The sequence below is a fragment of the Balaenoptera acutorostrata genome, chromosome X, assembly GCF_949987535.1.
Source record: "Balaenoptera acutorostrata chromosome X, mBalAcu1.1, whole genome shotgun sequence".
NCBI classification, from domain to species: domain Eukaryota; kingdom Metazoa; phylum Chordata; class Mammalia; order Artiodactyla; family Balaenopteridae; genus Balaenoptera; species Balaenoptera acutorostrata.
The window spans coordinates 68,935,433-68,960,675 of record NC_080085.1 but is presented as its reverse complement, the minus strand read 5'-3'; the positions used below and the strand labels follow the sequence as shown (position 1 = coordinate 68,960,675).

Below are 25,243 nucleotides of genomic sequence, written 5' to 3'. Positions count from 1 at the left end.
AATGTTAAATTAAAGGGTCCCCATCCTCCTGGAGTTTACAGCTTATAAATAAATTTAAAAAAAAAAGAAACAAGCATTTAATAAATAAATGCTAAGAAAGAAAAGTGCAAAGCAAGTTTCTAATAGGATGACCAAACCTGGTCTGGAAGGGTCAGAAAAAGCTTCCTGAGGAAGTGAAGTTTGGGTTAAGATTTGTAGCTCTCAGCCTAGATGTCACCTCCTTGACAAGGCCTTCCCTGATCAAACAATCTAGAGTAGCCTCCCAGTCACTGTCTTGCTTTATTTTCATCATAGTGTTTATCACTATCTGATATTTTCTTATTGTATTTTTTTGTTTATTTTCTGTCTCAGTGTGGTCAATAAATATTTGGTAAATTACATATGTGAGAAGGTTGAAAGGTCCCTCTAAGAAGAGGGAAAAGCATGTACAAAGGTCTTGAGGTAGAAAGGAGGAGAAAGAAAGCCAATTTTTGGCTAGAGCACAGAGAGCAGAAAGAGTGTCACCCCATAGGACTGGAGAAATGGACAGGGGCCTGACCGTACAAGGTCTTGCAGGATCTATCCTGAGACCAACAGGACACCATGAAAAGGTTTAAAAGCAAAGGAATAGCATGTGAATTTTGCTTTTGAAAAATACCCAGTAATTCTAGCAATAGAGTAGAGAGAATAGATTGGAATGAGATAAGAATGACTCTGGGTATACTGTAGGATTCTGTGATAGGATGGGCCATGATGATAATTTGGATTCTGTGGTAGTGGTGGAAATAGAGGTGTGCTTGATAAATAAAAATAGGGCAGATGATAAATCTTAAGACATTACTGAAGCTGACTAGGTTTTGTTTCCCATGACCCAGTGACTATGTCATTTTGGCCAAAAATGCAACCCCCTACTTAAAAGCCTCTCTTTCCTAATGTACACCAATGTAGTTGTATCACTATCATTTGAGTTTAACAGAGTAATTTTATTATTTACTGGTTAGGAAACTGAGGAAGTATTTACTATATCAAATTAGATATTCAGCAAGAGATTTTATTGTGATAAATAAATAATTTTTTTGGTAGTCATTGGGAAAAAAGTTTTCTGATGATATTTATTGTAATGGATTTTACCTCCTCATCTTCCACTTTTCATTTTGAGCCATTCTAAAGTTACTTTTAAATTTTTGTCCATAATGGTAATATGGTAGGATACTCTATTTTTGTATACAGTGATTTGGGATAAAATGCACTTTTTAGGTTCACAATATATGATCATTTCTAGAAGCCCCTGATGTGTAATATGCTGACGTGTTCCTAAGTGAAATCCAATTTCAGGATGTCCTGCATGCTTTTTAAGACTTTGAGCCTGTTGTTAATGATGTACTCTCTAGTCAGGAGTTTAGGAAAATCAACAATGATCTAAATCAGGTTTTGGCAAACTTTTTCTTTAAGAGGCCAGATAGTAAATATTTTAGGCTTTGCAGGCCACATATGGTCTCTGTTGCATATTCTTTCATTTTTTACCTGTTAAAAAATGTAAAAACCATTTTTAGCTCTCAGGCTGTATGTCCAGAAACATCTGGGGGCTAGATTTGGCTTGAAGTTTATAGTTTGCAGACTCCTGATCTAAGGTCTATAGAGATACTGATATTACTTGATTTATTGTCAGGGAAACATGAGCATTGGTTTTCAAACTTATTATTTTTTTTAGTTGCAAGCCCATTTTTCAGATAGCATATTAGATGAAACCTTCAACTTTAAAGTAGATAAAGATAAAAAGGACAAACTATAGCTTGTTTGAATATACCATGGGGCCTCCCACAATACAATATGAATACCAGTGATAGAGAGTGCTGGATGAAGAATAATGAAGGTTTGTCTGTTATCACTGTGTTAGAATTGGGTGTTAATAAAAGATTCTGTTTGTCACATATTTTGTAACCTTTTAATAGCAGAGTCCTAGAAATAAGAATTCCACTTCAGGGACCTGGTTAATGAACTGTAACTGATTTGGACTGTCTTTATTTTAAACATCTTTTCAGGTCTTCCCTCTATTGAATATTTTATGAAATCAGCATTTAAATATATAAGGAACTCTAAACTATTTCTTATAGCGTGCATGTAGTAAATGCTGTTAAATTTGTGTACATGAATTCATCTGAATCAGATTTGATAGCACACTCCCGAGATCTTTTAACCAAATAAGCCAGATACTCAGTGTTGCTTTTCATTTTTAATATTGATTTTGTCACAGGGACATGATGATGAAGTATTTGTTTTGGAAGCACATCCATTTGACCAAAAGATCATACTTTCGGCAGGTCATGATGGGAACATTTTTATTTGGGACCTTGACCGGGGGACCAAAATTCGGAATTATTTTAACATGGTAAGGGAAATCTATGCTTAGTTGATATTAAAACAGACTTCTCTTATGTGACAACTTGGTAATTAAAGTATACTTAGTGCCAAGGAACCTCTTGTCATCTGTTTAAATCCATGTAATAACTTAGAGAATGACTCAAGACCCAAGAGTAAGGCCAGTTGAGAATTATGCCTTTCAGGGTGTCTCTGTTATTGTGGTGTTAGCACTTTCCAAATTCTTGTTCCCAGCTCTTAATTCTAGAAACTCAAATTTAATAAGCATTTGGAGCTAACACTAACCAAAATCACAAAAAAGTTAATGTTTAAACTATAATCCTAATTAATGAATCACAACAGTGACTGTATTGTATCTGTCTCTGGTAAACCCCATATAGCTTAGTTAGTAATCAGAAAGCTGTTTGGCACACATGGAATTGGACATATGGATACTTCTAAGATATATTTCGTACAAACTATGGAAAAATACGGTGAGCCATCTCTTCTTCCAGTAGAACACCCTCCTGTGGTGATGGGAATACTCATATTCACCATATTTAGTGTTCCTTTCTGAAGAATAGTTCTGACTAAACGTTTCTAAATTGTTGGCCTTTGAGCTCCCTTTTATAGGCTTTATACAGATTCAGGGTGTTAATAATAACCCTCTGCCTTGTGTTAGTGAGATTGATTTGTGTACTTTAATTTTAGGATGGTTCTTTTAAAACTTGCATTACAATTTAAATATGAAGATAATATCTTGACTTTGCTGAGATAGCGCCTTTGTCAATTTGGTTGTGTTTAGGTCTTTTTTATTTTCCTCAGTCATTCATGCAGTTCTTCTTCAGATATGACATTGCTAGTAATGTTTGATGTGAAATTCTCCCTAATTTCTTTTAGAGCTTTACTATTACAGTAGGGTTCTGGCTACAGAAGTCAGAGAGTACATTGGAATGTTGATGCATCACATAATACAAGATATTAGCAAGCAGAAGCTATTGACCACTTATTATTTGAAAATTACCTCTTAAGATGACTTAAAGTGACTCTTTTAAATTTCAGATTGAAGGTCAAGGCCATGGTGCAGTGTTTGACTGTAAATTTTCACCAGATGGAAACCATTTTGCTTGTACTGATTCTCATGGGCATTTGCTGCTTTTTGGATTTGGATGCAGTAAATACTATGAAAAGGTTAGTATATTTAATTTTTGTTGTAGATTGCAATTTTTTATTGTATCATTCATAAATTTTATTTGAAGTGTTCCAGTTAATAAGGGTCACTCTGTGTCAATAGATATAAAATAACAAAGTCACCTTTTTTGGTAAAATTTTTCATCACTGACAGAACATAAAGCTTGGCAGTTCAAATTACTATTAAGATATAGGATGATGTAGATATAAAAATTCATTAGGAGGGACTTCCCTGGTGGCGCAGTGGTTAAGAATCCGCCTGCCAATGCAGGGGACACGGGTTCAAACCCTGGTCCGGGAAGATCCCACATGCCGCGGAGCAACTAAGCCCGTGCACCACAACTACTGAAGCCTGTGCTCTAGAGCCCATGAGCCACAACTACTGAGCCTGCGTGCTACAACTACTGAAGCCCGCGTGCCTAGAGCCCATGCTTCGCAACAAGAGAAGCCACCGCAATGAGAAGCCCGCACACTGCAACGAAGAGTAGCCCCCGCTTGCCACAACTAGAGAAAGCCCGCACACAGCAATGAAGACCCAACGCAGCCAAAAATAAATAAATAAAATTTTTAAAAAAAATTTAAAAAAATTCATTAGGAAATCCTTTTGCTTAGAACATATTCTCTGTATTGCCTTTCAGGTGTAATAAGAGAACAATTTTACCAGATTACATCCTCTACTTATCCTAAATTGGGAATAAACAGCTGGTGACTGAATGCTTATTTTCTTTCTTGGCTACTTTACCTATTATTGATCTTGTTAAAATACTTTGGAAGCTAACTTAATTGGTTTCTTATATTTTAGTAGCTGTGACTTTAGGATAGATTATAGAATCTTGGAGTTGGAAAAGAGCTTAGAATCTTTGAGTTCAGCTCAATACTTGTATCACCTTTGAGTGTCTTTCATGCAATTGATATTTACCTGCCTCACCATTTATATTATACTCCATCTATTCTTATTTGAATAAAAATAAGCAAGAAAAATAGTTATAAAAGTTTGTATTTTTTTTTACAACTTAAAAAATAACTAACTTTATCTACTGTGTTGTTGCTTTGCTTCTTCTTATCCTAATTGGAAAAATACTATATTGGAGGGCCAGAAAGTAATATAGATTGTAGAGTTCTGTGGGGAAAAGATAGGATTATGATCTCGGTGATTCACTTCTACCTAGAGGGAACATATGACTACAGAGGACTATAAAGATAATGCAGAAATTGTCTGATTTGAAAAACACATGTGCTCTAGGAATGAAAATAAATGCTTATTTATAAATTTCCTGTGCATATTAAGTACTAAAAATCTGTCATAAAGATTCCAGATCAGATGTTCTTCCATACGGATTATCGACCTCTTATCCGTGATGCCAACAACTATGTATTGGATGAACAAACCCAACAAGCTCCTCATCTCATGCCTCCCCCATTCTTGGTGGATGTTGATGGAAATCCTCATCCCACAAAATTCCAAAGGCTAGTACCAGGACGGGAAAATTGTAAAGATGAACAGCTTATACCACAGCTGGGATATGTGGCTAATGGTATGTTCTCTACAAAATTAAATTTAAAACATTTTGCAAAATGTTATACTTGCTCCTGTTCTCTCTATAATATATCCCCATGCTAAACTCTGTAGTAGGTTATACTATATTTTACCTAATACTTTATTAATTTTCAGTTGCATAGAACTTTTTATCTTACCAGAGTACTTTTACACTGTTTATCTCACCTGGACACAGATAAATGGACTAGGACAAACAAGAGTACACTCAAACAGAGAATGTGTTGACCTGCTTTCTTAGAACCCTGAACATATGTATGATCCTGTTGTTTATCGTATTGACTTCTAGTGATGATTAAATGTACTACCTTTAATGTGTCAAGCTTTTATAATTGGTGAAATTCCACTGCTCATAGTATTAGTATTTTAATTTGAGAGTACATAGTTAATGGACTGAAGAAGAGAAAATTTCAAGAACTACAAACTGGGAAGTGGCTGTTTACCCATCCTCATGTTTGAAATGTAAAGAATTAATGAGTTTTGGGGTGGGGGATGCTGAGTGTTTAAATAACACTCAATCTTGGAGGATATTGAAGACGCAGTGATGAGTGTGATGCATGATGGGAACGTAGTAGAAAAAGACATTGAAATAAGCTATTCTCTATTAAAGCAACTCTTCTGGTTGGCATATTTCCCTTAGGTATACTGCCTCCACACCACCTCCCACACCAGAATGGCTTCATACCTTAGTTTGTTATTGTAGGTTTTCTTCCAAGTATGAGGCAATGAGTTATTTATTTGCAAATGGAATTTTTTTTCTTTTTTTTTTTTTTTTGTATTTTGGCTTTGCCATGCGGCATGCGGGATGTTTCCCTGACCAGGGATCGAACCCAGGCCTCCACAGTGAAAGCACTGAATCCTAACCACTAGGCCACCAGGGAACTCCTGCAAATGGAATTTTATATCCTTACTAGGGAATTAAGACTTGACCTTTCTAGAATGAAATGTTGCATATCCTTTTTTATGTTCTCTCTCATAAAGATTTGTAGAGCAATGAAATGGTGTTACACATGCCAATAGTTACTTCTTTGATGTCATATTTATTAAATAAGGGGGAAAAGCATGAATATTAATAGGAGATAAAACTGAAAGCATATGAATAAAAAAACCTGTAATTCATATTTTACTTCCTATAAGACCTGATCACTTGGCTACTCTACCAGATGCCATTTAATCTGACTAGAGGACAAGATGAAAAATAGGTCTAAGATGTATTTAAGAAAGAAAAAGGTCATAGAAGTAAATAAGTTTTTATTCAGACGTAATCGTTGAATTTCATTATAAGAAATAATTTCTATACTCATCAATATACTGAGGTATTATCAAAAGAGACAATATTTGAAAGACCATAATTGATTTCTTTCCGAAAGGAAATTCTCACGAAACATGCAAAGCATTTTCGGTATTTTCAGTTGAACTTATTAAAACCTTACTCAAATCTCTACTCCCAACTTTTAGCTTGGAATATTCTATAGAGAAAATTCATTTTTAAGTTAATAACTTAATAATTTTTCTTTAAGGTGAGAAGGCTCTCATAATTATGTCTAGTTTGGGGATATTGGTTAAGTTAAACACACAAGCTGACATATGTAATAGTTCTTTAGAAAATATTTTGTTTGCTATACGTTTTATTTTCATTTTAATCCCTTTAAAATTATTTGTCTAGAAACTTATAGATTAAGCTTGATTTTACTATATTTATGGTACACTGAAATGTAAATAATTTTGTGGCTTTATATCTTTGGTCTAATTAAGGTGATGGTGAAGTAGTAGAACAGGTAATTGGGCAACAAACCAATGACCAAGATGAGAGCATTCTTGATGGAATAATCAGGGAGTTACAAAGAGAACAAGATCTGAGACTAATTAATGAAGGAGATGTTCCACATTTTCCAATTAATAGATCATATTCTGCTAATGGTGGTAAGTATGTGTATATTTGTAAAAGGTATGATGAATGTACTTTAATTATTTTACTTGTACCAAGTAATTACATGTGAGGAGCATTTTAGGTTTTTAAATAAAAGCAACATTTTTGTTAATTTACAGTTGTGATATGATACACTAAAGTGCCATAATCTCATTATCATTTGGGGCTAAAGTGATTTAGCATCTCCTAAGGGATACAGATGGTGTATTTTATTTTATTTTGTTTTTATAAATGTATTTCATTTATTTATTTTTGGCTGCGTTGGGTTGCTGCGTGCAGGTTTTCTCTAGTTGCAGTGAGCTGGGGCTACTCTTCGTTGCAGTGTGCGGGCTTCTCACTGCAGTGGCTTCTCGTGTTTCGGAGCACGGGGTCTAGGCACGCGGTCCTCAGTAGTTGTGGCACGCGGCCTCAGCAGCTGTGGCTCACGGGCTCTAGAGCGCCGGCTCAGCAGTTGTGGGCTTAGTTGCTCCGTGGCATGTGGGATCCTCCTGGACCAGGGCTCGAACACACGTCCCCTGCATTGGCAGGCGGATTCCTAACCACTGCGCCACCAGGGAAGCCCACAGATGGTGTATTTTAATATACTGTTTTCTGTTAACTCAGTTATGTATTTGCAGTCTTTACTTTTGTTGTAATAAGCAAGGTGCTACAATAAGTCCAGCCCCTTCTAGGGGAACCAACCTAAAAGTTTTCAAAATTAAAGCCACTTTAAGTTTAAAAATTAATACCAAAAAAAATTTGCCCTCCTTTGTTGAAAAGGAAGCAACATATCATCTGTCTCTCGAGTTTACAAAAATATACTGGAAGACAAGAAGCCCTCTTCTTAGGGAATACAGATACAACTTTTTAATTGACTTTGACAAGTTTGATTCTAATTACCAGTATTATTCCAATCTATTGTATGTCTTCCTTCACTTTACATGAAATGTGTCTATGCATCTGAGTTTTATATAATCTTAGCCTATGTCAGTTTTACTTTTTTCAAGAACTATTAGTTCTGTTTAAAATGCAGTCCTCATGCGGGATTTTGGCAAATGTGTTTCTTTTTATATTTACATAATTGAGGTCATTTATTTGGGTATTGTGACATTTTGGAGTCCACAGAAATGAATAAGGTGATTTAAATTTGAGGTGATTCACATGGTCTTTTACTCATTTCCTGATTTCTTTAGTATCCCATAAAATTAAAATAAAAACATTCTTTGTTCATGTCATTTGGAGCACCTAGCTCAGATAAGCTTTCCTTAACCTGGAACAAGATAAGAAGTGGGCTGATAATCCTATATATCCAGGCCTTTTGTTCCTAAGACATAAAAATTTCTTAGAACCCTGATTTAGAGGTCAGCAATTCAATACTAGGTTTCTGTGGTTAGATTTGAAATGCTGTTAGTCAAAGGGACCCCACTGACTTCTCTTTGCAATGTTCATTTGTTTTTGTTTTTTTTTTCTGGTGCTTATCTTAACAGTTTAATGTTTCAGTTTCCATTTTTGTTTTATTTGCAATTACAAAAAAAAATAAACAGGGACCTTACTGGAGGATTAAAAACAAAAGTAAAATTTCTATTGCTTATTTCCCCTTTCTTTCATTCCTTATCAATTTTGAAAATGAAATTTTGATAGTTTAAAAAATTTTTTAAATAATTTTTTTCTTACTATTTTTGAAAGCTTTATTGGAGTTCTATTCAAAAACCTTTTAATGGGCTAAATAAAGGTAGAATTTAGATTAAAAAGCTGCTTTCTGAACTAGTACTAATAACATTTATGAATCTACCAAATATGTTAAATACACCTTTTGTATTTACTGAGCATTTAGTAGATTACAGTTCTGAAAGTCCTCTGAAAAATATTAAAAGAGCTATAGAGACAGTAAACATTTATTGAATGACTGCTTTATCTATAAGACTGTAAAAACCATAAAGGGGGTACAGAAAATGTATAAAAAAGGGATAGCAATATTGTCCAGCAGTACTGTCTTTGAATCTCCTATTTTATTTAGAGCTCTGATCTGGAAGAGTTTGGTGCCTTTGATAAGAGAGTGGTGCCTTCCTTTGTTTTTGTTTTAGCTCTGAGAAATCCAAATATGGACATATCTTCTTCCCCAAACATTGGACTCCGACGTAGTGGTCAAATTGAAGGTGTCCGACAAATGCATAACAATGCTCCTAGAAGCCAGATGGCCACTGAAAGAGATCTCATGGCATGGAGCAGAAGAGTGGTGGTCAATGAACTAAATAATGGGGTTAGTAGGTGAGTCAATATGGTAACGTTCTTTCTGAGTAAGTAAATTAAAATGTACTCTTTTTGACCCACCTCCTAGAGAAATGGAAATAAAACCAAAAATAAACAAATGGGACCTAATGAAACTTAAAAGCTTTTGCACAGCAAAGGGAACCATAAACAAGATGAAAAGACAACCCTCAGAATGGGAGAAAATATTTGCAAATGAAGCAACTGACAAAGGATTAATCTCCAAAGTTTACAAGCAGCTCATGCAGCTCAATATCAAAAAAACAAACAACCCAATCCAAAAATGGGCAGAAGACCTAAATAGACATTTGTCCAAAGAAGATATACAGATTGCCAACAAACACATGAAAGAATGCTCAACATCACTAATCATTAGAGAAACGAAAATCAAAATTACAGTGAGGTATCATCTCACACCAGTCAGAATGGCCATCATCAAAAAATCTACAAACAATAAATGCTGGAGAGTGTGTGGAGGAAAAGGAACCCTCTTGCACTGTTGGTGGGAATGTAAATTGATACAGCCACTATTGAGAACAGTATGGAGGTTCCTTAGAAAACTAAAAATAGAACTACCATATGACCCAGCAATCCCACTACTGGGCATATACCCTGAGAAAACCATAATTCAAAAAGAGTCATGTACCACAATGTTCATTGCAGCTCTATTTACAGTAGCCAGGACATGGAAGCAACCTAAGTGTCCATCGACAGATGAATGGATGAAGAAGATGTGGCACATATATACAATGGAATATTACTCAGCCATAAAAAGAAACAAAACTGAGTTATTTGTAGTGAGGTGGATGGACCTAGAGTCTGTCATACAGAGTGAAGTAAGTCAGAAAGAGAAAAACAAATACCATATGTTAACACATATATATGGAATCTAAAAAAACCCCACAAAAATGGTTCTGAAGGACCTAGGGGCAAGACAGGAATAAAGACACAGATGTAGAGAATGGACTTGACATGGGAAGGGGGACGGGTAAGCTGGGACGAAGTGAGAGAGTGGCATCGACTTATATACACTACCAAATGTAAAATAGATATCTAGTGGGAAGCAACCGCATAGCACAGGGAGATCAGCTGGGTGCTTTGTGACCACCTAGAGGGGTGGGATAGTGAGGGTGGGAGGGAGACACAAGAGGGAGGAGATATGGGGATATATGTATACATATAGCTGATTCACTTTGTTATAAAGCAGAAACCAACACACTGTTGTAAAGCAATTATACTCCAATAAAGATGTTAAAAAAAAATGAAATGTACTATGTTAGGCTAATAACTAAGGTATTTTTCTTTAATTTAGCTGAGCCATGCATTAGTTTTTCCACATTATTTCATCAGTTTATTCCATAACAACTATTTAAAGATTATCTTAAATTTGCTTAGCTTTGTGGTAAATGTTTTGGGGAATACTGAACAATGAAAAAACATAATCTCTGTCTTCTTTGAATTTATAGTCTAGGTTAGAAGATATGAAAAAATACTATTAAATAAGAACATGAGGCCATATGTGATTAAATGTCAGTGATACATGGACCCAATATTCAACAGTGGTTCTGAGGAAACTCAGAATTGGAGCAATTTGGGAGTGCAGTATAGGTATGTAGTAGACCCAGTGCTTAGCATATATTTAGAAATATCATTTAAGTAGACTTCTTTGGATGAAAGGATTTCATTAGGATGAATTTCAAACTTAGAATCCCTATCCTTATTTGTAAACCTTAACATTTACTGTAATATTGACTCCAGATGATGCACAGCAACTAGAAATAGATTTGGAAAAGAGAAAGGACATTGACAGAGAACATAGAAAATCCATTCAAATCCTGATATCTTCCTAGCGAAACCTTTTTACCAGCTGAGCCAACAAGTAGCAAAATTAATTTGGTTTCATCTTTTCTTTCTTTAGCAGTAATAAGAAAAGGGAGACATAGCTAATATATGAACTGAATGCTACCCCCTGGCAGTAGAACAATATGAAATAATTCTCTGTTCAAAACGTTAGAAGTAGAATTGAAAGCAGGGACTCAGATACTTGTATGCCAATATTTATTGTAGCATTATTCATAATAGCTGAATTGTAGAAACAATTCAAGTGCCTGTCAACAGATGAATGGACAAATAAAGTGTGATATATACATACACTGGAATATAATTCAGCCATAAAAACTTCTGATACTTGCTATAACATGGATAAACATGGAAAATATAATGCTTAGTGAAATCAGCCAGACACAAAAGGACAAATAGGGTATAATTACACTTATATGAAATATCTAGAGTAGGCAAATTCATAGAGACATAAAATAGATTAGAGGTTAGCAGGGACTGGTGAAAGGAGAAATAAAGAGTTATTGCTTAATGGTTACAAAGTTTATGTTTGGAGTGATGAAAAAGTTTTGGAAATAGTGATGATGGTTACACAACATTATAAATGTCATTAACACCACTCAATTACATACCTAAAATGGTTAAAATGTCCAATTTTATATTTAAAGGTGTTTTTGTTATCTAATTTTTATTTTTTTTGAATTTTTGAATTTTATTTATTTTTTATACAGCAGGTTCTTATTAGTCATCAATTTTATACACATCAGTGTATACATGTCAATCCCAATCTCCCAATTCATCACACCACCACCACCACCCCTCTGTCGCTTCCCCCCTTGGTGTCCATATGTTTGTTCCCTACATCTGTGTCTCAATTTCTGCCCTGCAAACCAGTTCATCTGTACCATTTTTCTAGGTTCCACATATATGCGTTAATATATGATATTTGTTTTTCTCTTTCTGACTTACTTCACTCTGTATGACAGTCTCTAGATCCATCCATGTCTCAACAAATGACCCAATTTCGTTCCTTTTTATAGCTGAGTAATATTCCATTGTATATATGTACCACATCTTTATCCATTCGTTGTCGATGGGCATTTACGTTGCTTCCATGACCTGGCTATTGTAAATAGTGGTGCAATGAACATTCAGGTGCATGTGTCTTTTTGAATTATGGTTTTCTCTGGGTATATGCCCAGTAGTGGGATTGCTGGATCATATGGTAATTCTATTTTTAGTTTATTAAGAAACCTCCATAGTGTTCTCCATAGTGGCTGTATCAATTTACATTCCCACCAACAGTGCAAGAGGGTTCTCTTTTCTCCACACCCTCTCCAGCATTTGTTGTTTGTAGATTTTCTGATGATGCCCATTCTAACTGGTGTGAGGTGATACCTCATTGTAGTTTTGATTTGCATTTCTCTAATAATAAATAAACCATTGGTTTGCTCTTTGATGATTTTCTGTTACTTTGACCTTTGATTTGTTATTAGGGTTCAGGAAGAATGTCGAACTGCTAAAGGTGACTTAGAAATCAGTCTTTATACAGTCGAAAAGAAGAAGAAGCCATCTTATGCTACCCAAAGGGTAAGTTTAGCTTTACAGTACTTTGCAATACACTATTTGTAAATATTTGCAGATACCAGGTTTTTGAAAGGTGGCAGTTATGTATTAAGGGATTATTTCGATAGGTGTCTGTATATAGGGAAACTATTTTTTTGAAACCCCAAATGGAGATATATGGTTATTATTAATAAGGATAAAATTACACAAAGTTAGAACTATCCCCCCAAATCTAGGATATATGGTCATTGTAGGTATAGGATATTTGTATTAAAATACCATTTTCATATGGTTAAAGTAGAACTTTAAAATTAATGCTGGATCACTAATCACAATGTAAAACAAATGTTCAGATACCCTAGGGCAGAGGTTGGCAAATTGCCCATGGACTAAATCTGGTCTACTGCCTATTCCTATTAATAAAGTTTTATTGGAGCACAGCCATACCTATTCATTTATATATTGTCTATGATTGCTTTCATGCTCTATGGAGTTGATTAGTTGCCACAGAGATCATATGACCTACAAAGCCAAAATATTTGTACTCTGGCCCTTTACAGAAAAAGTTTGCTGACCCCTGCCCTAGGCTTACTCCTGGCCTACCTAATTAGACAGGAGCAAAATCTGTTCTATATACATTAGGAAGATTCATATTCCCAGTAGAAACTGCTAATCAGGGAATAAGATTCCTGTACTCCATTAGGTGCATTTTAAACCCCTGACTAGTACTCTGAGGTTGAACAAACTAGTGGCATAAGAATATAGTTTTGTTCCCAGAACTAATAACTGTAACTCCTGAAGAGTTTGGTAAATTGGAAAGTCTAGGTTGATTTTAATCTTATTAAGGATATATAAGCAATGGGTACTGAATTTTAAGTGTCTTTTCAGTATTGATAAATACAATTTCAGGTAATTATTATATGAATATCTCTAAATATTCTTAGATCATTTTGATACCCACTTTCTTAATTTCTGTTCAGATTTTATTAGCGTATATGATGTTCTGTGATAAGATTATTTTCTTAGAGATTTTGAATGACTCACATCCATGATTTATATTCTTTTTTCCTGCTAAGCTGATTTGTCAAACATCAGACTTGTCTGAGACTAATAAACAAGGTAGTTGGATCTGTAAACATTTTTATTTATATTGAAAATGAGAAACATTTACATGTAAGATAAGAAACTGGCCCTTGATACTGATTTAGAAGACCTTTAAGCTTGTTTACTCCTGATGACATATTAGGGTTATAGTTTTGACATATGGTATATCAGTAATAATATTTTATACTTGTAAAGGGTAGAATAAAACAGTTTTTACTTTACATTTTTGTTATTAAAAATTAAATTTTTATTTTGACTCGTTTACTAAATGTAGTTTTTTATAGAACTAAAGAAACACATGTTATATTAAGAATTATATATACACATACATATGATATAGATATCTTGCTTCATCCTGTAATAAATTGTAGATAATATGGTATATGTAAATTCTGAGTGGGCAGATTCTTGCAGCTTAGAATTTCAGCACTATCTTTAATTTGATCACAAAGTTTTCAAAATACGGAAAGTAATCTGTATTAATGGAAGTGGGTTAAATATATAAAAATGAAGTATATTTTTTATGTAAAAACATAGTATAAAAATATATCTTGGGTTTTCTTTTGGGGACTTTATTCCTATCTCTCACCTCCACCCTCACTCCAAATCAAGCCCAATTGATTTGCTTTATATATGTTCTTTTGTGTATATTCACTGAGCCTTTCATTTTTTAAAATTTATTTTCCTTCTGTTTTATAGAATGATTATCCGCCTAGCTGTGGGCGGTCTTTACGAAGGACGCAACGCAAACGCCAGCATACTTACCAAACACGATCCAACATAGAGCATAATTCACAAGCACCATGTCAAAATTCAGGTGTACAGGAAGACTCAGATAGCTCCTCAGAGGTTAGATATCTGCTATTATTTACTCAATGTAATTTTTTGTTTCCCAGTTAGTGTCATCACTTTGGGTTTACTTTTTTTTTTAAATTTTTCAACTAGGTTTAATAACATGAGACTATCAATGAGGTCAATATCCGAGACCTTGTAAAATCACAAAGAAGTTAAGGCATATCTGATACCTAGATTCCTTTTCAAAGTTCTTTTTTTCTATGAAAGGCTGAAAATCGACATATCATGAAAGAAATAGCAATTTGATAAACTTTGGGTTTACTTTTAAGGGTAAATTTAACAGAAAATTATTTTAATGACTTTCTTATGAGTATTATTTATTAATAAGGCATTTAATAGGCAAATTTGAGCATTATATTGAATTCCTTTAGATATCTTCTCTTATTTCTACCGAAGATATTATCTTCGTTGAGGGTATCAAACATGCCAGGAAAAGTTTGGCTTTGGGACAGTAAGAAAAGAGAGTGAGAGCAAATCTGCCTAGAAATGGAAAGAAATGGAATATTAACTGAGATAACTAGTTATACAGTTCCAGAACTTGTTGACTGTGTAATCATAATATACATGTTTTCTGTTATTGTTGACTTTACCAGTCATGGAGATTACTGAGTGATGATTTTTTTCAGACCTACCTTTTCCATGGTAATGAAATAAAGACTATAGCAGTTCTTTTCCTCATGTTCCTCTCTTCTCCAGTCCTTTCCTTTTGTTCTCTTAATAACTATAGTATTTAAGTGAATAATGAGGGTTTAATTATGCATTGATAATGTATGGTACCCTCATTCTTCTCCCACCATTCACAATTCTTTGACTCTTATTAATAATATCACTCCTTCTCTCCCCCCACCCATGAAAATCTTGATCTGAAAAGAATGATCACGTATTCAAGACTATCATACAGAGTGAAGTAAGTCAGAAAGAGAAAAACAAATATTGTATATTAACACATATATGTGGAATCTGAAAAAATTGGTATCGACAATCTTATTTACAAAGCAGAAATAGAGACAGACATAGTGAACAAACGTATGGATAACAAGGGGGGGGGTGGGATGAATTGGGAGATTGGGATTGACATATAAACACTATTGATATGTATGGAATAGATGGCTAAGGAGGACCTACTGTATAGCATGGGGAACTCTACTCAGTGCTCTGTGGTGACCTGGATGGGAAGGAAATCCAGAAGGGAGGGGATGTGTGTGTGTGTATGGCTGGTTCACTTTGCTGTACAGTAGAGGCTAGCGCAACATTGTAAAGCAACTATACCCCAATAAAAATTTTAAAAAAAAACCTGTTGCCTCTGAGCCATGGACTTAAAAGAATTAAAACAAAAAGACATTGAATGTAGATGGATTAAAGAGTCCTGTTGCATGAGTGTCACTAAGACAGATAGACAAGGAGAAATTCAGGGCAACATAGCAATTTAAGATGGTTAAGAAAATTAAAAATACATGAAAAAGAAGAAGAGAGAAGAAAAACAAAGATTACTTGGTACAGATTTTGTTGTTCAAAGTATGGGGTACTTTGACAAGAGTACCAAGACCAAAAGTAGATTGGTGGCTTCCAGGGGCTTGAGGTAGTGGGGAGTGAGGGGTCCTTGCTAATGGGTTTAGGGATTCTTTTTGGGGTGATGAAAGTGTTCTAAAATTAGTGGTGATGGTTGAACAGCTCTGAATATACTAAAAACCATTGAACTGTATACTCTGAAGGGGTGAAGTTTATGGTATGTGAGTTCTATCTCAATAAAGCTGTTATTAAAAAAGAAAAAAACGAATTGTTATCTTTTTAATGTAATAATTGTGTTGTGATTATGTTTTAAAAAAGAATCCTAATCTTAATAAATATTTATAGTGGAAATGCTTTTTTTTCACAATAATACCTGGGGTATGAGGCAGTTGGTAAGGGTATATATACAAGATAGGCAGTGAGTTATTGTCTAAACTGGAGATTGTGTGCACAAGGATGTTATCTATTTCCTCTATCTTGGTACATTTGAGAGCTTACATAATAAAAAGATGATTAACTTTTTTATGGAGAGTAATTATATTAACTTGGTAGAGGCATATAGGTATTTTTATCATTTTTGGGTAGGTATTTTTTAAAACAATGGCTTTCTATAAGGGAAAAGAATCTGGAAAAGAATATATATATTCATATAAATTCATATATTTTTTATGTATATATATACATATAAAACTGAATCAAGAAGGAGGGGATATATGTATATATATAGTTGATTCACTTTGTTGTACAGCAGAAACTAACACAACATTGTAAAGCAACTGTACCCCAATGAAAAACAAACAAAATCCGAATCACTGTGCTGTATATCTGAAACTAACATCGCATTGTAAATCAACTATACTTCAATTAAAAAAAGAAAACAGTGGTTTTAACAAAATTTAAGAGGGTTATATTTGTGTTTCTTAAGGAGTCTATTGCGTCTTTGAAATAAGGAAAGGTGTCTCATATCAGTAAGATAGTAGATGCTAGAAATCTTTAAATACTTGGTAGGCTTAGTTATGAGTTACAAGTATATATAGAAAAATGATTACATACATTTTTAACTAGAACTTTTTTTTGGAGGGGGGAATACAAAAAGTGTTATAAAACGGGTAATATATGCTAATTAATAATATGCTAGTTAATAATAACCATATATCTCAATTGCTGGCTCTTTGTTGCAGGAAGATGAAACAGTTGGCACAAGTGATGCTTCTATAGAGGATCCTGTTATTGAATGGCAAAGTGAAAGTTCCTCCAGGTAGTTTTAATGGTTTTGATTTGGTCAAAATCATTTGACAGTTTTAATGTGAAATTATGTTCTTGTAGGAATTTGGTAAAGCCAGAGTTAAAATAGTATTTTATAGTAGAAAGAGTACTGGGTTGGAAGCCCAGAGACCTGTTGTTTTATCCTAGCTCTACCAATATCTTTTTGCGCATGTCATCATGAGCTTTAGTTCCCTAAAATAGTTCCATCTGTAAAATAAGATTCTTTGTAAATCCAAGATTCTACACCTTGGCAGGCTATGTGTATTTATTTCAGGTTTAAATCAACTATATTTAACCATTTCCAGGGATAAGGAACATCTTTATTTAAAGAAGCTTTTGTGATTTGGACAGGAATTTTGAATTTTAAATCCTGTTATGGGAAACTAAGCATTATACTTTATCCAAGAAGCATTTCACTAAAATCACTTAGGTAATGATCAAAATTCTATATTTGATATTTTTTAATCTTTGGTTAGAAGATAATCAAACCATGTCATTTATAATGCTGTTTGATTACAAAATGATCATCTTTCAATCATGATGCAAAACTATTCCTTTTCTGAACTTATGTATTATATACAGTGATTCATCAAGTGAATATTCTGATTGGACAGCAGATGCTGGAATAAATTTGCAACCTCCAAAAAGGCAAACGAGACAGGCAACACGGAAAATATGCAGCAGCTCTGAGGAGGAGAATTTGAAGTCTCTTGAAGAACGGCAAAAGAAACCTAAACAGACTAGAAAGAAGGTTTGTAAGTTTACAGGTTGTTTTTCTTTTTTTTTTTGTTGGTTTTGGTTTTTGCCTTTGATACTTGAATACTTAACAGTAACACTTCACTTTTCTCTAAAAATAATATTCCGTGTGAGAAACTAAGTAAAATTGTATAAAAGATGTAAAGATTTTTTGAAATTTTTCTGTTGTCAAAAGTAGAGGCTAGAATATTTTCATTATTATTTTAACATTAAATAAAAACACTTTGACAGTTTGTTAAAATGTAGTAGAGTTTTTTGTTTTTTTAATTAATTAATTAATTAATTAATTAATTTTTATTTATGGCTGTGTTGGGTCTTCGTCTCTGTGCGAGGGCTTTCTCCAGTTGCAGCAAGCGGGGGCCACTCTTCATCGCGGTGCGCGGGCCTCTCACTATCGCGGCCTCTCTTGCGGAGCACAGGCTCCAGACGCGCAGGCTCAGCAATTGTGGCTCACGGGCCCAGCCGCTCCGCGGCATGTGGGATCTTCCCAGACCAGGGCTCGAACCCGTGTCCCCTGCATTAGCAGGCAGACTCTCAACCACTATGCCACCAGGGAAGCCCCTGTAGTAGAGTTTTTAAATAAGCCACTGTAGTATAAAAGGATTATTCTTGTCATGTCACCAATCATAAATTTCTATATCTTTTTGACTTGTAAAATGGAAGGATATGATAAATCATGTAGGGCTTCTTCTATTTCTTTACGTTTTTATTTCATCCCAATGATGGGGTTTTTTCCCCACTATAATTTCATTTGAATGATGTAAAAACTTAATCCACAGAGTTCCTTGAATATTAATTTAAAAATGGATTCTGTATTCATTCTGTAACCTCTTGCTTTAGTAGACAGAATTATCTTCTTGATGGTCATCATTTAATTGGCAAAAAGTTATTGTGTTACTTGTATTTGAATTCCTTTGATATACTAGGGACATAAAGAGTAAAATTTGTGGTTTTTAGATAGTATATAGTGTCATATTATCTGTCAGCCAACATTGAACATGTTACTCACTTGATTGTTTTATTGGTACAAAAGTTATGCATAATTAATTGGTAAAAGAAAATGTTTAAAATTTGTATATTTTGTGTTTTATTATAACCTGATGTTTTTAACATTTTCTACCTGCTATTTTTTCTACAACTGTTCATATATTTATAGTTTATATGTTTGTGAACTATATTTTAGAAAGGAGGACTGGTTTCTATGGCAGGTGAGCCCAATGAAGAATGGTTTGCCCCTCAGTGGATCTTGGATACCATACCACGACGCTCCCCGTTTGTCCCACAGATGGGAGACGAGGTAATTGTTTTCTGTTAAATAACGTTTTTCTCTTGGAACTTCAAGAGTACTCACTTTAATATCAGTCTTAGGGCATTTATATTCTCAATTCTATTATAGTTATATGTTCACAGTCTTAACTGTGCTGCTCAATTATATATTTATTGTGGACGGTGACTGAATCTTACTAATTTTTGTGTCCTTTGTAGGGCCTGACACAGAATCTTTAGTATAGTAGATGCTCAATGAACATTGAGATAAATTGATTGGCTTGTGAAGCCATGAAAATAATTGTCTTTATTTTTATCTTAATTGCCACATAGTAGAATTGAGTGGTATTTTGTTTTTTTTTTAATTTTTATTTATTTATTTATGGCTGTGTTAGGTCTCCATTTCTGTGTGAGGGCTTTCTCTAGTTGCAGCAAGTGGGGGCCACTCTTCATCACGGTGTGCGGGCCTCTCACTATTGTGGCCTCTCCTGTTGCGGAGCACAGGCTCCAGACCTGCAAGCTCAGTAATTGTGGCTCACGGGCCTAGTTGCTCCACGGCATGTGGGATCTTCCCAGACCAGGGCTTGAACCCGTGTCCCCTGCATTAGCAGGCAGATTCTCAACCACTGCGCCACCAGGGAAGCCCAATTGAGTGGTATTTTGAATCCTAATCAAGTCCTAATACAGTTTTTGTTTTGTTTTGTTTTGTTTTTTTAAAAGAAGCCCATGCTCAACCTGATAGAAAATATTCTAGAGGATGATCACCCCTTTCAATGCTTACGGGAAAGTCATTTCACAAACAAGGCCTTCCTACTGAACCTATGATTGAATAACAGCCATATTTATGATTGGTCAGTCAAAAATTGATTTAAATTCTATACAGTGAAAAATTTTTATTTGATTTTCTTATGAAAATTATGGTAGCATTGTTATATTTTGAGCCCTAGTTGGCTTGTATAGTCTCTGACATATTGACTAATCATTCATTTTTGAATGATTAAATGCTTACCCACAGTTTTCAACTTAAGACCCATAGTAGGAATGTAATATTATCATTATAATAAAGAAGGAGCAAAACCTTGGAAATGGTTCTAAAAGTCTTGGAACCAATAAAAATTTTACCAAACTTTTCTATAATTGTCTTCTATAGATATTTTGTACCAGAGATAGCTACCAAGTAGCCTTACAATTAAGCTATTACTTATTATTATAATATCTTTTGATATTATTAAAATGTTTCCTTTCCTAAGTGTGTCTTCTTATAAGTGTCAGACTTTTGAGCAATGCTCGTTTGTATGGTTATTTTAGTAAAACATGCTCTGGATGAATGCTGTATGAAAAAACTTAGAAGAGCTTTCTTAGGGGTATATCCAAAAATCATTATTTCTTGTATTTATTGCCTTTTTTTATGGAGGCTTAAGAGAAATAATTTTGGATTAATCTTAGAACAGGGAGACTTCCTGGTGTTCCAGTGGTTAAGAATCCGCCTTCCAGTGCAGGGAACGCAGGTTCGATCCCTGGTTAGGGAAATAGGATCCTGCATGCCAAGGGCAACTAAGCCTGCTTGCCACAACTACTGAGCCCGCATGCCACAACTAGAGAGCCCGTGTGCCGCAACTACAGAGCTCATGCGCTCTGGAGCCTGTGCACCACAACTAGACAGCCCATGCGCTGCAACTAGAGAGAAGCCCATGTGCCACAGCAAAAGATCCCATGTGCTGCAACTAAGACCCGACACAGCCAAAAATAAATAAATAAATAAATAAATAAATAAGCAAATAAATATTTAAAAAAAAATCTTAGAACAGAATAAGGATCTATGTACTCTATGATCTGAGACTACTCTCTATTTTATAGGACCATATTTACCTTTCCCTTTATTTTGTTAAACTTAGTGCATGATTATATGCTTCAAGACTAATGTGTGTTAGGTAATGACAGTTGTTCAGGTAATGGAAAAGGTGTATAAGTGAATCAGACAGTGAAATACGTGAATTAAAGAATGTTTTTAAAGAACCCATAAAGGCAGAAACATACTTTTATATAATCAATCTCTTAATGACAGCATTACTTTTTACTTTTAAGTGTTAAGCCTTCATTATTTTGCCTGGAATACCCCTACCCACAGGTCATTGCCTCTCAAAATGCTCATTTTTCAAGGTTTAACTTAAATGCCAACTTCTTCTGCATGTTATCCCTACTTACCATTTGCTTGCCACTCCTTCTTCATGTGCTTTCCCATCTAAATTATTTCTCTCTTATGATACATACTATATTCTGCCTTGTATCATACTCATATATCTACATGTCTGTCCATATCCTTGAGGGAAAGGATTTTATTTTGATGTGTTACCATAGCACCCAGTGCCTTGTACATACATATTTGATCAATATTTGTTGAGTACAGGAATAAATATATAATAAAGGATATCTGAATAACATGCTTATCATGTTATTGGTAAGCATGGTAATGACTTTTTTTACCACTACAGTTGTGTTTATATACTAATATTTAAACCTTTAAAAAAATTTTACTTGTATTTTTAACTATTAGAAATTCTGACTTAGTGTTGATTGGTAGAATATGTCAGTGTATTTTTAAAATCTCCATAGTATGGTATTTTTTACGTTACTTTCTTCTATTTATCTCTACCACCCCTTTAAAAGTATTATAGGAAATATAAGGTTTTTTTTCTTTTTAAAAAAATTTTTATTGGAGTATAGTTGATTTACAATGTTGTGTTAGTTTCGGGTGTACAGCAAAGTGAGTCAGTTATACATATACATATATCCACTCTTTTTTTTTCTTTTTTGATTCTTTTCCCATCTATGCCATTACAGAGTACTGAGTAGAGTTCCCTGTGCTATACAGCAGATTCTTATTAGTTATCTATTTTATATGTAGTAGTGTGTACATGTCAATCCCAATCTCCTAATTTATTCCTTCCCCCCTTATTCCCTGATAACCATAAGTTTGTTTTCTACGTCCGTGACTCTACTTCTATTTTGTAAATAAGTTCATTTGTACCCTTTTTTTTTTTTAGATTCCACATATAAGTGGTATCATAATGATATTTGTCTTTCTCTTTCTGACTTACTTCATTCAGTATGACAAATCTAGGTCCATCCATGTTGCTGCAAATGGCATTACTTTGTTCTTTTTTATTGCTGAGTAATATTCCATTATATATATGTACCACATCTTCTTTATCCATTCCTCTGTTGATGAACATTTAGGTTGCTTCCATGTTGCTTCTGGCTATTGTAAATAGTGCTGCAATGGACATTGGAGTGCATGAAACCTAATAAGATTTTGACAAATTACTTCTCTGTGCCCTAGTTTCCTCAACTGCACAGTGGGGATAAAGGTGTCTACCTTATAGGGCTCTGGGAAGGATTAAATTAAAGGATATTTGTAGGGCACTTAGGATAGTACCTGATACATGCTAGTCTCTCTGTCCTTTGTTATTGTTATTAATCTTTTGAACACCCCTGCCAGCAGAGTGTCCTCTTCATTTGACAGGTGAGCATGTGGAAGGCCAGAGTCACATGGCCTGTAAGGGTAGCACCAACAGCAGTCAGGTCTCCTGACTTCTTCCCTGTCCCCATGGTTGCCTTTGTGTAATGATTGTGGGGTATTTGGATTAATAATAAATAAAGGAAGCAGAGTGGGAAAAACACCTACAAAGCAGGCCTGCTGTTTGGAAGAAGCTACATGTACAAGAAGGGTGGCATTACTTACATATTCTACTTGCAATCTGATCTTAAGCTTCTCAGGTACAGAGTGAACCCAGGGATATTTAGGGAATATTACTGCAAGGCCATTCACACTGGCATTGTTCTACCCTGGTGGGCACAGGTTTGGGACAATAAGCTGTATCCAGGGTTGGCATTCACTTTCGAAATGTTTGCTGATTGTTTAATCAGATCCAGTATTCTGAACCTTAAAGGAGGCTAAGATTTTTGTGGTTGGGAGGTGATTTGAACCTGTCAGTATGGTATGAGGACGAAAAAAAATTATTGTGGGAAAGAAACTTTTTTTAATGAATCAGAATATGGTAGTGAATGCTGTCTTAAAGAGGTGAACAGTTTTATCAAGCACTTGGATTCATTTTCCTTCCATACCATGCTAGTTCTGATATTATTTCTTACAAAAGAACAATTTTAATCTGTCTAGAAATTACTGTATTTAGTAGCCTGTGGTTAGAAATATATCTATATCTATATCTATATCTATATCTATATCTATATCTATATATATCTATATATATAGATATATATATAATGTGTAGGCTATTAAAATGTTGATGCTTTAGAATGTCAATTACAGTTTGAAAAATATTACTTTAAAGTATGACCACTTTGTGTACATTTGTCATTAGTCTGTTTCTTCAGAAATTTATGAAGGTGCTAAGGAGAAGAAGGACTGTGTGTGTTTTTATTATGCAATATTTAGCGCAGAGCTACATAGGCATGAGTACTGAATGAACATTATTTGATTATAAGTACCTTTATTGTATAATTTTTTTTCAAAATTATAATTATTTATATTCTTTGTAAAGAGAAGAGGACATTTGTAGGAATATATTGGGACGTATAGAGGTGTTAAATGGTATGCTGCTCTTTAATACCTCATGTTTTTTGTTTTAGCTTATATATTTTAGGCAAGGACATGAAGCTTATGTACGGGCTGTAAGAAAATCAAAAATATACAGCGTTAACCTACAAAAACAGCCATGGAATAAAATGGATCTCAGGGTAAGTTCACCAAATTAATAAGCTATGCAATTGAAGTATCTTGGGAATTAAGTTATTAGCCTGTAGGCTTATTCTCAGTTTCTGGATATTTCACTGTTGATTGTTCATCCAGGATAAAGTGATGTACCATACTCTTGTACAGCTGAGTGTTATGGGTCACATTTTATGGTTCCCAAAATTTGTATGCCACCTTTTGTCTTGATTATTTGACCTAATTTCCTTCAAGCTTCAGGTCCTGTAGTGTATACAATTCTATTGATATAATTGGAGCAAAGCAGTAGTTCCATGGTGTGGATATTTTCCTCAGCAGCTTTGTACGTTCTAGAGGCTCTATAAACTGTGACTGCATATGTGGACCACAAACACGCTTGAGATTCTGGCAGATTTAGGATATAGTAAATATCATAAATCCTAAGAAACTCATGACTTTGTGATGCTTTATTTATTATTTCTTTTGATATAGTACCTATGTAGCTACATGTCATTGAATAAAACAGATATGTTTATTTTTTAGAGAAGGATTTTCTCACTGTAAATACATATTCATTCATTCATTCATACTTATATAAATACAGACAAAGAGACACAGAGATACATACACCATCATTTCTACTTAGATTTACATTTGTTTTTGTCGTTTTGTTTTTTCGACTCTGAGAACAAGAGACTAAAGGGCAATTTTATGATAGTTTTCCAGGTAAATGAAGGGTTGTTGTGTAATGATGCTTCAAAGGAAGGATGCAAGAGAGAATGTGTATATTTATTGAAATAAAGATTTGACACTTGTAAAAACTGCATCAGGGTTGTAAGGTGCTAAAATTTCTTATCAAGTGAGCTTTACATAATCATCTCCTGGGAAACAGGAATGCTACCATCTGTTCTGAATCAGGTGAAAATTGAGGTTTTTGTTCTTGTTTTTTTTTTAGAATCAAAGGAATAAATAAACCATATGATTTCCTACTTTAAATTCTAACCCTGTGGTTATAGGAAATTTTAGGAGGCAGCATATGTGTGGTATAAGAGCCTGGGCTTTGGAATAAGACCTGAATTTCAATCCCAGCTCT

The 25,243-nt window shown here is 34.3% G+C and overlaps 1 protein-coding gene across 2 annotated transcripts in view; it reads left to right on the top strand.

Annotated features, from left to right (window-relative positions):
- Positions 1 to 25,243, top strand: part of BRWD3 (bromodomain and WD repeat domain containing 3) — a 114,982-nt gene that overhangs the window by 61,046 nt on the left and 28,693 nt on the right. For both annotated transcript variants that reach the window (XM_057538078.1, XM_057538079.1), the window contains 11 exons: positions 2,234 to 2,368; positions 3,400 to 3,528; positions 4,838 to 5,063; positions 6,839 to 7,006; positions 9,077 to 9,260; positions 12,596 to 12,689; positions 14,469 to 14,618; positions 17,315 to 17,391; positions 17,982 to 18,150; positions 19,339 to 19,452; positions 24,072 to 24,179. In XM_057538078.1, coding sequence (XP_057394061.1) covers positions 2,234 to 2,368; positions 3,400 to 3,528; positions 4,838 to 5,063; positions 6,839 to 7,006; positions 9,077 to 9,260; positions 12,596 to 12,689; positions 14,469 to 14,618; positions 17,315 to 17,391; positions 17,982 to 18,150; positions 19,339 to 19,452; positions 24,072 to 24,179 — 1,554 coding nt within the window. The remainder of the gene's footprint in view (positions 1 to 2,233; positions 2,369 to 3,399; positions 3,529 to 4,837; positions 5,064 to 6,838; positions 7,007 to 9,076; positions 9,261 to 12,595; positions 12,690 to 14,468; positions 14,619 to 17,314; positions 17,392 to 17,981; positions 18,151 to 19,338; positions 19,453 to 24,071; positions 24,180 to 25,243) is intronic.